General features: G+C 35.6%; 1 protein-coding gene across 28 annotated transcripts in view; it reads left to right on the top strand.

Annotated features, from left to right (window-relative positions):
* The window catches only part of LOC125673758 (androglobin-like), a 60,814-nt gene extending 49,414 nt beyond the window's left edge, over nt 1-11,400 (top strand). For 24 of the 28 annotated variants that reach the window (XM_048910547.2, XM_056157823.1, XM_056157821.1 and 21 more), the window contains 16 exons: nt 1,326-1,340; nt 1,932-1,968; nt 2,092-2,186; nt 2,432-2,525; nt 2,666-2,800; nt 3,296-3,449; nt 3,777-3,967; nt 4,053-4,255; nt 4,376-4,467; nt 4,577-4,636; nt 4,787-4,898; nt 6,542-6,747; nt 6,857-6,952; nt 7,145-7,374; nt 8,981-9,164; nt 10,220-11,400. In XM_048910547.2, the coding sequence (XP_048766504.2) occupies nt 1,326-1,340; nt 1,932-1,968; nt 2,092-2,186; nt 2,432-2,525; nt 2,666-2,800; nt 3,296-3,449; nt 3,777-3,967; nt 4,053-4,255; nt 4,376-4,467; nt 4,577-4,636; nt 4,787-4,898; nt 6,542-6,747; nt 6,857-6,952; nt 7,145-7,374; nt 8,981-9,164; nt 10,220-10,426 (2,111 nt within the window). In that variant the 3' untranslated portion in view covers nt 10,427-11,400. Of the gene's footprint in view, nt 1-1,325; nt 1,341-1,931; nt 1,969-2,091; nt 2,187-2,431; nt 2,526-2,665; nt 2,801-3,295; nt 3,450-3,776; nt 3,968-4,052; nt 4,256-4,375; nt 4,468-4,576; nt 4,637-4,786; nt 4,899-6,541; nt 6,748-6,856; nt 6,953-7,144; nt 7,375-8,980; nt 9,165-9,626; nt 9,749-10,219 lie in introns of all 28 variants that reach the window. The other 4 variants (XM_048910532.2, XM_056157815.1, XM_056157820.1 and 1 more) reach the window with 2 other exon arrangements.
* The last annotated feature ends 3,191 nt before the right edge of the window (nt 11,401-14,591 follow it).

Raw genomic sequence — 14,591 nt, 5'->3', positions numbered from 1 at the left:
CTGTGTGTTTATCACAGTGTCTATTTTGTCTACTACTGAGATAGTGATATGTCTGTGTGTTTATCACAGTGTCTATTTTGTCTACTACTGAGATAGTGATATTTCTTTGTGTTTCTCAGTGTCTATTGTGTATACTGCTGAGATAGTGATATTTCTGTGTGTTTATCACAGTGTCTATTTTGTCTACTACTGAGATAGTGATATTTCTGTGTGTTTATCACAGTGTCTATTTTGTCTACTACTGAGATAGTGATATTTCTGTGTGTTTATCACGGTGTCTATTTTGTCTACTCTGAGATAGTGATATTTCTGTGTGTTTATCATAGTGTCTATTTTGTCTACTACTGAGATAGTGATATTTCTGTGTGTTTATCATAGTGTCTATTTTGTATACTACTGAGATAGTGATATTTCTGTGTGTTTATCACGGTGTCTATTTTGTCTACTCTGAGATAGTGATATTTCTGTGTGTTTATCACGGTGTCTATTGTGTCTACTCTGAGATAGTGATATTTCTGTGTGTTTCTCAGTGTCTATTGTGTATACTGCTGAGATAGTGATATTTCTGTGTGTTTCTCACAGTGTCTATTGTGTCTACTCTGAGATAGTGATATTTCTGTGTGTTTCTCAGTGTCTATTGTGTATACTGCTGAGATAGTGATATTTCTGTGTGTTTCTCACAGTGTCTATTGTGTCTACTCTGAGATAGTGATATTTCTGTGTGTTTATCAGGGTCTATTGTGTATACTGTTGTTCTCACTCAATACCGGGTAATCTGTTTATTTTATCTACTGCTGTACTCGCACAAATGTCTGGGTTTTTTTAAAATCTACTACGGATTCAGATAAGTCTGTCTGTTGTCTTCTCCTGTTTAACTGCTGATTCACAGAGTAAGGCAGGTGTCTTGGAAAACAAGCCATGTCTTTGCTGATTTTGAAGAGGGCATGGGATGTCCAGATAGAAACAGAGTTTTAGAGAGAGTCTAAAGCTCTAAGGGTTGAAGGCACACAACAGGGAACTTGGTTTTGTGCATCTAGTGTAGATTAGATCAATATGTGTTATGCAATGTGTTCTGTTGTTGGTTGGTTTTCTTTTTTTTTTAACCTTTCTTAGAGGTGATTTTTATTTTCATTCATTATTGTTAGACATTGTAATTTCAGTTTTTAAAGTAGTTTTTTTCTCTCCATGCATTTTCTTATTTGATATTTTATGAAATATAGATTCCAATTATGAATGTAATTATTTTCTTGAAATGTGTATAAATTTTAATGATAATTGGTTGTAATCTGACCTGATGTTTTTTCTCCTGCATGCCTGACTTATAGAGACCCAGCATGATGGTATGTTGACACAGTTATGCCCCTTGGCTATTTTAAAGATTAACTTAAGATATAAATTTACTAGATTCCAGCTTCACAATGGCTCAGTAAAACCTACTGGTCATGCTGTAGATCTGTTAACTGCCATGGTAATTTTCTGGTTGCTGATCAAGATATCATTATTTTAACGCCGGCTTTGTTATTAATTCCCACCGACCTACTTTTTGCCTGCTATTGCTATTTTGTTATCCAGTCAGTAGAATGGCTGTGGCTGAACTGTAAGTACAATTTGTATCCAAGCTTGTGGTCCAGACAGTTTTAATTCAACAACGGAAATATCCAGTAGGGTCTACAGATTTTCACAATAGCAGTGGTTCAGTAGTGGGTATCATAGAGTGTTTTCGGTATGGGATGCATTTATTGCATGAGATATTTACTAGGTGTGTAACTTGCATGTAGATGTGTGATCTAAAGTTATTTTGATAATCAGTATAATATGTAATATGATTCAAAGTTGTGTGACTATAACACTGATCTGAACTGTTATTTGATGATGTTTAGTTCAACATGATTGCTTTGGTGTACATGTATATTATAAGTGTTTGTTTTCAGGTGAAACAGAGAAAGTAGAAAATCCTTGGGCAAACAGGTTTGTGCCTTATTTTGATTTTCATAAATCAACAATAGAAGTATTTGATTTTCTAAACATTCCCATGTTAATGGTTGTATAATTCGTTGGAGAATGGTATTTATTTCCATTTATATTGTGTAGGGAACCCACTCCATTTGAACATACTTCAGCTGTGAAAATTCAGAAGAACTGGAAGGCATTTTATGTCAGAAAGATCACACAAGCCAGAGTGCAAGGTAGAGGGACATTGTTTTATTTACAGTAATCATTGATTGTTTACCAGTAAACATCTACATCAATTATATAACCAATCGGAACCCCTCGCCATACCTCGTCCTAGCATGCTTATGTACACTTGATATATACACTATTAAAAGACAGTTCTTATACTGAATACACCGATTATCTAACACTTTATACACATTTAATTCAGTGACAAGCTGAGTGGTTCATCACTGAAGCTTTTTTCTTTCCTCCATAGGATCTGAAGAAAACACAAAGGTAGCAGAAAACCTGCAGAAGTGCTGGAACATTATAGACCCAAATGCTGAACAAAATGGTCTTTTCTTGTTTAGGTATGTGAAATAGGACTCCATCTTTGTTTAATTTACATTCTCAATGCAAATTAAAAGGTAGATGTGTACAGACAACTTGCTACATAACATTTCTAAGCAGCTTTATTATAAGTGTATCACATTTGTTTTTGATTTTACAGGTTTATGTTTAAGAATGACCCAGACATTATGGTAAAGTACCCATTCTACCAGGATGAATGGAATAAAATTTCCTATGCAGATTACAGTGGTACCTATACAGATCAGCCCCCCAACAATTGGTTCCTAGTCTTCAGGTGAACTTTTACAGCATCCAAAACGGGGGACCCATATAGTTTGTCTTGGTCACAAATTCCCTTTGTTTTATGATTTCTATGATGATCCAATTTTCTTTTCAAATACAGCTTTTTCTTTTGACTGGAATGAGATTTTATGCAGCCATTTGTCATTGATTTGAATTTCTTTTTTTAAAGTTTTAATTCAGGAATTCTGAGACTTGAAAATTTTGCCCTTTTTTCATGTTATGAATAGTAACTACGCTTTCATGGAAATGCATGAAATTTTATAGCATTGTCATAATCATAATTTGTGTAAGTTTGTCATTCTAGAGGAATGAGTTAACAGACTTTTAGTGTGAAGTTTGGCAAACTTTGTATTTGGAGTGATGGACTTGGAAATTACTAATGTTACTTTCTACATTGCAATAGTGCTTCGAACTGTTCAGTTTTTTTGGATAGAAAAATATGCTTATGGCAAAATACTGTATCAATCCATTGTTTAACCCATTGTAGAGAGATTTTCTATGTGAATGAGGAGATGTTAGCTGTGCCTAAGTTATATGTACCAGTCAACACATGTCTACTGAGGGTTGTCAATAACGACAACGGAGAGGAGATCCCTCGTGTTTTCCAGAAAGTTGCCCCCTATGTCTACAAGAAAAACAAGGTCAGCAACTCTAAATCACATAATCACATGTGACAAATGTTTATTGAATTCTCATCTATTTAGAAATGATACAAATATTTTTCTTCATATATTATCCCTTTAAAATATAGAATCTTTCAAAGAAACAAAATATATTCCTATGAAACATTCTTTTAAAGGTGTATGTATCTCAAATCATATATTCTGTGTGTGTCTTAGAGAATGTGTGCAAAAAAAAAAATTAACAATTATTTAAAAATAAAAATATAGAATATCAGCAAAGCCATCCAGTGCTTGCAAATTTTGTTTCATTGGCACTGATGAGCCTACTTGTTATTTTTATTACAGAAAGGTTATAGCTTTGTTGCTGAGGCTAGGACAACAGATCAGGGTATCCCAAGCAACAAGTGGAGGATGCGTTTGATTGGTTCTTTAAGCCCTCTCCCGGCACCAGCTAAACCAGACACTGTCAACTCCAGCTTTGTGGTCAAACACATCACAGACTACTATGTGCCAAATTCCAAAGATGTCATTTTCAGGTAGATTTCTACACAAACAACATGTACACTTTGCGAAATTGAGATGTATTTTCTTTATCATGGCAACATTTAAAATATTTTATAGGTATACGGTGAAAGTGACCGAGGATCACCTGGCTACAGTCCAGATCAACACGTCCAAACTTGATGTCTACATCAAGCTGGTCATTTTGGACAATGAAACTGAGGTTGCCACCACACAGGGCAAAGGTCACGCCGTCATTCCATCTTTCATCTTCCTGAAAGACTTTGACCCAAATGAGGAGAAGCGACCTAGTTCTAGAGCTTGTAAGTTTATGATATCCACGTTCTGACTTCTTTATTGTATTTTCGGACTATAACTTTATTATGAAGGACATCTGAACTTTTAATGAGATATTAAAGTAGGAGTTTTTCATACTTTTTCAGCTGTGAAAGAAACCAAGGGTAAGGGAGGAAGTAAAGAGAGTGTTGGAAAGAAACGCTCTGGATCAGGGAAGAGTCCTGAAGGCAGAACCTCGGTAAGTCCGCCCTTCAAAACTATCACACTGCCACTTTTAGTGTCACATATATTTTCCTTTGTTGTTTCTTCACGTCTGTGGACTCACTGTTGTGCTGTGTTTCCCACAGAGACCAGGAAGCCGACACTCAGATGCCAGTGAAGTCGATCTGGAAGAAAAGGACTACAAGGTACAGAGTTGCTCCCACACTGGTTTCATCTTATCCTTCACTTGTGATCGTTCATTCAAAATGGAATAATCAATTATGACTTTGATATTGGTTTTCAAGTAAAAATAGAAAAAAGTTTCAATTTTTGATAAAGATAATTATTTTTTGTAGCCTCATAAGTACATTATCCAAGCTATGGTGCTGAAGAACAGTTGGCCATTGTCAGAATCTAGCTGGGCATTTGTGCAAATGCTGAAGGATCTAGAGAAGAATGAACTCAAAGGTATGGGACACCATGTATATTATTCCTGTAAAATACTGTCAGTAAATATTTTTTTTACAGCTTTGAGTAGAAGAAAAATACTGTGTATGGGCAAATTTTTGCTCTGTTATTTTTGTTCATTGAAAAATAATTTTCCCAAGTTTCAATTTGGCCCAAAGCTATTTTTTGCTTATTTAAAATGATGAATGAATGAATTTTTGTCCAGGTTTAGATTTGCCCTTTAAGATAAATGTGAAATGATCGAAAGTAAAATGAGGGTGAAATTTCCCTGTAGACAGTGTGAACTTGTACAATATTTATAATTCATTATTTGTACTTGTGAATTTTTTTGTACGTTTTAATAACTGGTAATAGAAGGAATTAATACCAAGTGTTGCCTGGTTTTCAGCACGAGAAGAAAGTAAGTTTTAGTGTAGGCCTCAGTATAACGAGGGACCTGATAAGGTTATATGTATTCATACATCATATTGTGAAAGTTCAGAGGCTGAAATCAACAGGTTGGGATAGGATTACACTCGTCCTCGGGAGATAATTTGTTTTTGTATATATATGCTAACAACTATTGTCTGTGTCAGTTGGGAAGACTCTGATTTGTATTCTGCTAACTTTCACAATATGATTGAGATTGGTATATAAACATGTATTTATATTACAAATCGCATTTTCCTCTATGAACCAACCAATTTCAGCTCCCGACACAATCCGTTCATATTGACTATGAACGGATTATGAACTAGCTTAAAGCACGCGACTGAGAGAGCATAATGATTTGAAAAATTACAACATGTGTAACAAAGATTTCGCAAGTCACACCTCGGATTAAGATTGTGAACTTACGTGGATTATCATCCCAATCTTTCGGTCTCCTAGCTCCAAAATACAGTGCACCGTGCAATGTTGATAAAAGGAAGGGTGAGACGAAGTGTGACATCATGTCTATGTGTTGACGTACGTCACATTACACTGGAGTTCGTTTTATGCAACAAAACAGAAGCAATGTAAACAAACGGTGTTTTAGTAAATGAATATGAATATAAGAAATGAACAGCACTTTTGAGCTGTTCATGGTCAATATGAACGGATTTGGATTTGAGGCAAATTCTCTGTAAATCGCTAGCACGATTCACAGAATTTGCCTCAAATCCAAATCCGATCATATTGACCATGAACAGCTCAAATGTGCTGTTCATTTTTTAAGTATACTTTGGTCTCGTGAGAAAAAAATGCTTAGTGATATCAGTACAAAGTGTAGAATAAATCATTTGATCATACATTGAAAGAAATGATATATTAGAGCTAGTACTCTCTTTGCATGATTTCTATATAGTGTAGATCACAGAATGTATCGTACGGCACATTATAATGATATGACTACAATGTAATTCATTAATCCAACCTAATTTCAAACTCAAGAAATTCATTTTATAAATTTTTATCCTGAATCTGAAGAACATCCAGTTACTGAATTAAATGCATAACATCATTTATTTGTGCTTATGATTTTGCTGCACTGTACATTGATTGTCTAAAGACAAATTTTTGGTTATTGTTTTGTCTCTTACTGTGGAAGTGATTCAAAATCATTCTGATTGTATAGAATAGAATTAATTTCAGATTTTAATCTTTTACATCTGTTTCTTCAGTTGCCAACAAGGAAAGGCCACCTTCTCCTCCTAAACAAGAGAAGACTGCTGCCAGTACCAGTAGTAAGGACAAGGGTAAAGGTGGGGCTAAGGGCAAGGATAAGGGTAAAGATAAAGACCAGAAGGGATCCAGACCATCCTCACAACAGTTTGATCACAGTAAACCCCACTGGAACCTCCGAATCGCAAGTGATGCTAGTGGAGCTGTAAGTATCACCAGCACACAATTCTGTATATTGTTTGAGCAATATTTATCCATTTGTATCCTACAACCTTTTTGGAATAGAATTTTTGATATAATACTTCGATCTTTAGGATGATATTGAAGTTAAGAAGGACACGGAGAGAGCTGACGAGATAAGAGCCCTCAAACGGGCATGGGAAAATGCAGAGGAGGGACGAGCAGTCAAGGTAGGTTACTCCATTCTCAGGTCGCAGTTATACGAAGGTACTCGAAATGGAAAAATTGTTGAATGAGGAAGAATCATTGTCAAAAATTATAGCCAAAAAAAACTATGTTTATTGGAAAATAATTTCAATGATTCAAGCTCATTAGTTTAAAACTGTCCTGTTCAACATCTGCTGTGCACATCCTGATTACAGGCTATGCAGTCAAGGTTGAAGTATCTGAATATGCATACCATCAAGCAAGATTATGACAAAGAGGAAACGGAGGGAGGTGAGGAGAAACCGCTGGATCAGGAGGAAGTCCCACCACAAACACCACTGTCACTCCATGGGGACCAGGGAGACGAGAATCTGACTTTGGAACCACCTCCTGCCCCCACCCCTACAGAGATGTTACAACAAATGGATTTCTCTCCCTTCCTGAAGTAAGGAAAAAGTTTTATTACATAGCTAATACTGATAAGTAAAATGCTCCTAAATTTTAGAAAATTATAGCATGCAATACCTGGGTCATTATTGAACTTTAACCTTTTATGAAATAATAGGATCTGCACTAAAACATTCTGGGCACAAGTTAATGTAATTGCACACTAGCTTTAAACAAAGATGGCAGACCAGCTATCTTTTGGTAAGCTGTGGTAACCGGTTTCGATATTTTGACTATTTTAAAAGTATCCATTAATTCAAGTTATATTTCCAACCTGATTTACAGTGAAAGACCTACAAATATTATTATCGAAACATTTCACTAGCATTGATTGTTGCAATGGGATGAATGTTGAACTGTGATATTGCATGCATTCATATCATTGCCAATAATGCTGAGAAATGAATAAATGATCAACAACTGAAGTATGGTTTAGCTATATAAGAAAGGAGGTACTGAACTTATATTGGTGAATATTGGCACTCGTTGGGTAAAAAAAAGTTCTAGCAAATTCGTGAATTTTTACACCCAACTTTGCCAATAATCACCAATATAAATTCAATAACCCAACATTAGTTTGAGTTTCATGTCAATTGACCTATTTTCACCAAAGTTATTGCCCTAAGACTTTAAAAATTACTAATTATTCACTGTTTTCTGGACCTTTTTTTTTAGCCGAGTTCAACGAAGTTGAACTTGGCTATTGGTTTGGTGATGCATGCGGGCAGTTGGGCGTCAACAATTGGTTTCCGGATGATAATTTGAAAAGTTTACAATCTAATCAAATGAAATTTAGATATATTGTTGGATACATGCAAAGCAAGGCCCCTATTGATTTTGGAGAAAAAAGGGCAAAGGTCAAGGTCGCAGTGACCGAAAATAGATTGAAAACTTCAGACAAATGTGGTTTCTGGACGGTAACTCGAAAAGTTTAAAACTAAATTAGTTTTTCACAATAATAAATATTCCACATCATTCCTGACTTTACAGTGTATCCCATGCAACTCGGCTCATGAACCACTGGGTGCATATATTGATTTTCTGATGTTTATTTAGATGATTAGCAAATTTTTATTGTGTACCTTATGAGAATAACTTGCAGATCCTGTCTATTGACCTTCTTTCACCAGAATTATCACCCTTGGAATAAAAATGTCCCATCCAGCATTCACTTTCTTCCACAGACATTAATTAATAAACAAATAAATATTGCTAGTGTCACTGTGTGATTTAGTAATTAAGTAATCCTGATAATTCATTATAAGGTCCACCTTGCACTTTCATGTCCTTTAAACTAATGCAATTCAATTCTCTTCACAATATATTTAAAAATAAAACAAAAGCACCTCTATGATCTTCTATTTGTGTTTCATTTACAATCAATGTTATTTTCACATCCTTGGACCTTTATTTTTATTAGTATCATGGCTTTGACCTTGATCCTCCAGTTTTCTAAGTGTAATATCTCTAGTAAAGTTCAAAAGTTATGACCATGGTTAAAGTTTCAAACAAAACAGTATGCCCTTTGATCTTCAATCTCAAGCATAAAAGACACCCTTAAAAAAATAAAATTGATTTGAATTGAGGTTTTTGCCATTTATCAGAAAGCCAGAACGTGAACCTCGTTACCTTGATGATGAAGAGATTCGTCGGCGTGAGGAGGAACAGAAACGTCAGGTGGAGGAATACAAAGCATTCAGGGACCAAGTCAAAGCCTGGCGGGAACAGGATAAACAGAAACGCAACGTGACCAAGATCAGACAGCTGGAAGAGTGCGAGGAGCTACAGGTGAGATTCATTATTGGGGATTTAGAGAATTAGGAGGGATGGGGCACATGTCTCCTAAGGTTTTGACAGTGGGCAAATAATCGTACCACTTCATCTAGATGACAATGTTCAAAAATATATACTACCTTCACATCTATCTTAAAGTTTTTGTTTAAAGATTAGCTGCATTTCAACTTCAAGTATGGCACATATCTATCAAGAAACAACATTAACAGAAATTGATATACACATTTACTGCATTAAAAAATATTGTTCACATTATCTTAATATCCTGCCTTCTTATTTCTTGTCACTTTACTGCACAATTCCCTGGATTTCTCATCTGAATTAATTTCATTCATACTAATAGACAAGGGATGGAGATCATTTTCACCTAACATAAGATAATTATGATTCATTGTTCCATGTAGTCTGTATAATCTCCTGCTGACAGTACTAACACTTTGTCTAATCCCTCCTTAGGACTGCCTAGACAAAGATAGACATCTTATATCTCTTGCTTATCAAACAATTCGTGCCAACCATCAGGTGAATGGGCCACCCACAACCCAGTCTGGAGTCCTTGAGCAACCCACCTGACCACTGTACAACTGGCTATTATTCATCTCCTCTTCTTGTTGTCTATCAATGTTGTTCACCATCTTGTTATCTTCGGTGCTCTATCGTTTTTGGTTGATACATTGCCAGTCTTCTGTGTTCTCCAAACTTCCATTGCCTGTATATTTACGTCCTAGTAGTCCAGCTTTAGTGGAGTTTGTGTTGGTGTTGTTTCATTCTTTTACAGCTGTTTTTCTTTGAATACTCCTAGTCCATGTGTCGTCGTTGGTATCTTGTTTCTTCTTGGCTTACTACCTATCAAATACACTTTACAGGCTTTAACAAATTTCACACTCCCATGTTGCATTTTTACCAGCACAATTTCAATAGATCTACTTGTTCATGTTTTTGCTTGAGAATTTGTATGAGAGATTGTGTGAAGATAAAATTGCTTATTTGTGTTGATATTTGTGATATTGCTTTTGGGCACTGCACTGCATTCATTGTTTTTGTATTAGGCTATGCTGGATGCTGCTCGGGAGTCAGTTAATGCCCCTCGGGAGGCTATTCGTCAAAAATATCTCGAGGCAGAACGCAAAAAGCAGGAGGAACTCGAGGCAAAAGAGGCTGCTTCATTGTCTGACCAAACCTCCAAATCTCCAAAGGGAAGGAAAAGTGCAAAGGGGAAGAAAAGTCCTGCAAATGGGAAAAAGAAGGGGAAGTAACTCTTTTAGTATTATGAAGACTTGGTTCAAAGAATCTGTGATATCATGTATTGTAAATAGGCAATGTCATACATATCTCATTTGTTGTTTATGATTATGAATGCTGATTGTTTTATGAAACTCTGTGGTCTTATGAAGACTTTATTTTATATGAAGCATTTAAATATAGTGCTACAGAATTTGAGAGACTTTGATGTATTTAAGATTTGAGAATGTGAAATTTATGATCCATTTTTATGTACATTTTGGATTTATGCACTGTTAATGTCTGCATAATCTCATCAAAGTATCAAAACTACGCTGTATTTTCAAAGAAAAATATTTGATATATTTGCGCAAATTTGATTCCACTGAAGAAAATTTTCAATAGAGATTTTAATCTTGCAATGATGTTAACAGTGTGCCATGAGAACAGTCATTCCGTCCTACCACTGGTTCTTGCCGATCATAAGTGGCCCTTGTGAGCTCCGTCCTCTAATGATCAGTGTTGTTTGTGATATTGTAAGTCCAGTGGTTCTCTCTAGTCCATATCACATGAGTGGTCCAACCAATCAAAACATTTCTTGTAAGAAGGTCAAAGGAAACCCTCATTCTGCAAGATGTAGTTACATTTGGCAATGGTTCACATATATTATATTTTGTTTTGTAAAAACTCTCTGAAAGTTGAGAATTAATTCTGAAATTGAAAATGCAGAGGAAATTACTGATTACGCAAATGAAATATAGTTTGATTGGTTGGGCCGCCTGCTTTTAACATATCAACTACTATTCTATATTATGCATAATCTATTTTCTTATCCTTCTTGGTCTGCTCTCGGACTTTTGTCCTCTGTATTTGTAGTCCCACATATCAACAATATTTGTTGTTTGTGTATTTTTTACATGTATAGCATAAATGTGCATCATAAATGTCATATTTATTGTATGGAATAACATGGATATTTTGTATATTGAATAAAATGAATTTTGATATTTATGTTTGCTTCCTGTTATCTGTGTTAATCTGATGAGTCTGAGAGCAGAATTGAGCTGTACAAGTAATTATCTACTGTGGAACAATTCATTTGATAGGACAGTGAGGCCTCGGTAATCCGGATGCCATTGATCCGGACAATTCATTTGATAGGACAGTGAGGCCTCGGTAATCCGGATGCCATTGATTCGGACAATTCATTTGATAGGACAGTGAGGCCTCGGTAATCCGGATGCCATTGAACCGGACAATTCATTTGATAGGACAGTGAGGCCTCGGTAATCCGGATGCCATTGATCCGGACAATTCATTTGATAGGACAGTGAGGCCTCGGTAATCCGGATGCCATTGATCCGGACACTTCACCTTCCGGACGATTTTTTTTTAGGGAAACTATTTTGCATCATTAATCCGGAATTACTACAAAATATCGGACAATTTTAGGAAGGTGTATATTATAATTATAGAAAACATAAGCCATAATGTCTAATGGAAGCGACTGCCTATGTTGGGCCAACTTCTCCCCAAGTAGGTGGCTGATGGATGTGTCGGCGAAGCAGTACGCGCAGATCGAGACATTCTTGCAGATCGTTTCTGTGTTGTGTGTAATGTCAAATTGTAAGCAAATCAACATAATAATTAATCGTCTTGTTCAACAGGTTATTGATGAAATGGACATCAAAATGAGTATATACACCAGAAAACTCCCGCTTTAAGGCATCAGAGTCGGCCACGCAAAACCCCAAAAAGCTGAGAAAAACCCTCTAGGTAACCCGTATCCGTTGCCAAGTGGTGCGTGATGAGGGGAGATTGTGAACGAACCTCGCACATAACAACACAATACAGAAAATCTATTCTTAGAACATTTTCCCAAAGGTTTTACTTGTAAATTGTATATATTTTAAAACTTGATTTTTGTCTATCAATCTCGAACGGCAGCAAGAAAGAGGTTATTCTTACCAAACTAGTATAGCGGTCTTCCTATTGGTCAATTCTGGATTACACAATTATGTAAGAGTACATGAACAAAAATCGAATACATTTCCCCGTTGTTAATACAAAACGTGGGAACATATAGTTATATGAAAATTATTCAGTTCTTCGGACGCTTCATTTAACCGAACGATTTTGCTAGGAACCAAAGCGCCTAAACTCAAAGGTCAAACTACAAACTGTATAAGTTAGGACCAAAGGTCAAATTGACCTACGAATGGTTTTGTGTGGATGTTGTTTGGAACACTGGTTAAGCAAAATTATAATCGTCTGATTAATAAACTTTATGTGCTTTTTAATTACAAACCAGAGGTTAAATTTGGATTATATATTTCTGCTGCGAAATGATAGATCAAATGAACATGTAGAAATCGCATTCTATACTTCAAATCGGACGGTAAAGACGAGGACAACTAATTCGGAGGTCGTGAGAGCATACGACTTCCGCCCTAGATACTGACAAATTCATTGAATTGTATAATGATAATTTCAACAACAAAAAATGGTGTTTTCCCCCTCAGTCCCGTCTCCCAAAGGCATTCAATATAAAACTTGCTCTTTATAGTTCTGTTATCTTATATCGTGGCTGTGACACCTGTCAGATCGTGATAGTACTCCATCGACAGCTGATTTCCAGTACAGCTAATGTAGAGCACCAATTGCACATCAGACCCTAACAAGTAGAGCCTTTTTTATTAGTACTGTTACTACAATTAGTCAATTACTCAGCCATTCTCAGCAGAAACGTAGCTCTGTATTTTCCAATACATTTGAAATTCAATATAAGTGATTTTTTTTTCTGCGTGTGGGTATATAAAAATCGTTATGATTGTCATTCACAATGCACGCCCGTAGTACTTCAAAAATATTTCTATGAGGGCTTTACTTGTTTCAATATTTCACGATTCTTCGGTGGAATGCATTTGCCCTAGAGGTGTGACTTGGATATTACCCAATACTATATCATACGCATCTAAAGGAATCGAAAGCAGACGTTATGAAACCTAGACCTGCGACATCAGGGAAGGAAGAAAGGTGAGATATGACACGTCTATACACGTGCAGAAAACAAACACATGCCAACTTGACTACCAGTATTAAACAATACACAACGCTAACATACAATGTCTGACAGCCAGCCGTGATTGCTGGACGCCCGGAATTTATTGTATTCTAAATACACAATAAAACTATCAGCAAAAAGATACATAACGCTTTCTTCCGTATAATACAGAATATACAACACCTTATAACTCAACTTATAGAACACGAGCAATACCACAAGTTAAAACAACTTTTGAAAAACTCGGCATCCCCTTTACATGGCGTGACTCTTAATTTCAATGGTAACTTTGCTCTAACGCAAAAAATATGAGCTCAACAGGGTAGCAAGTGCATGTTTGGTATACAAAAACATTTGAATATACAAACAAAGTTAAAAGTCTTTGATACTTCTGTTGCACGTGTTCTCAATTATGGAGCAGAAATATGGGGTTTCAATATAGGAAAGGATATTGAGAAAGTTCACACTCAAATTGATATTGAAAGTTAAGAACTTCACTTCAAATAATATGACTTATACAAAATTGGGCCGTGTATCTTTAATAATACATAGAAAATTACCTATACTGAAGTCTTAAGTATTCAGAATTTTATATTGAAAAATTAATATGATGAAATGTTTGTCTTTCCATATCATAATTCATGGGTATCTAATGTGAAGGATATGTTATGCTCTCTTGGTTTCAACAATGTCTGGTATTCACAAAGTGTTTACCCCCAAAATCTTTTTGCTATGTCAAAACAAAGACTGACAGATATATTTATCCAAGAAAGAAACCCTGTCTTTGAAAACTCTTCTAAATGTTTTACTTACAAGTACTTGTTGAATATCTATGATATACAGAATTACCCAAGGAAATGCATCCTGGAAACCCTTATTCACTATCTTTCGAAATATAGGCTATCTTTACATAAATTGGCTATAGAGCAAGGCCGTTACAGTCAAACAGAACGTGCTCATCGTATTTACAAATTATGTGATCTAAACAAAATCGAAGATGAATATCACTTTATGTATCCATGTAGTATAATCATTGGCGTAGTATATGCATTTAAAAAAAAATATTATCGGACAAGGTCATCTACCTTTAATCTTGTTCAGTTACTTAGCCTTAGAAACAGAAAACAACTTCACAA

Source organism: Ostrea edulis, chromosome 3, assembly GCF_947568905.1.
Source record: "Ostrea edulis chromosome 3, xbOstEdul1.1, whole genome shotgun sequence".
Taxonomy (NCBI): Eukaryota; Metazoa; Mollusca; class Bivalvia; order Ostreida; family Ostreidae; genus Ostrea; species Ostrea edulis.
This window is presented reverse-complemented; position numbering and strand designations above follow the sequence as displayed.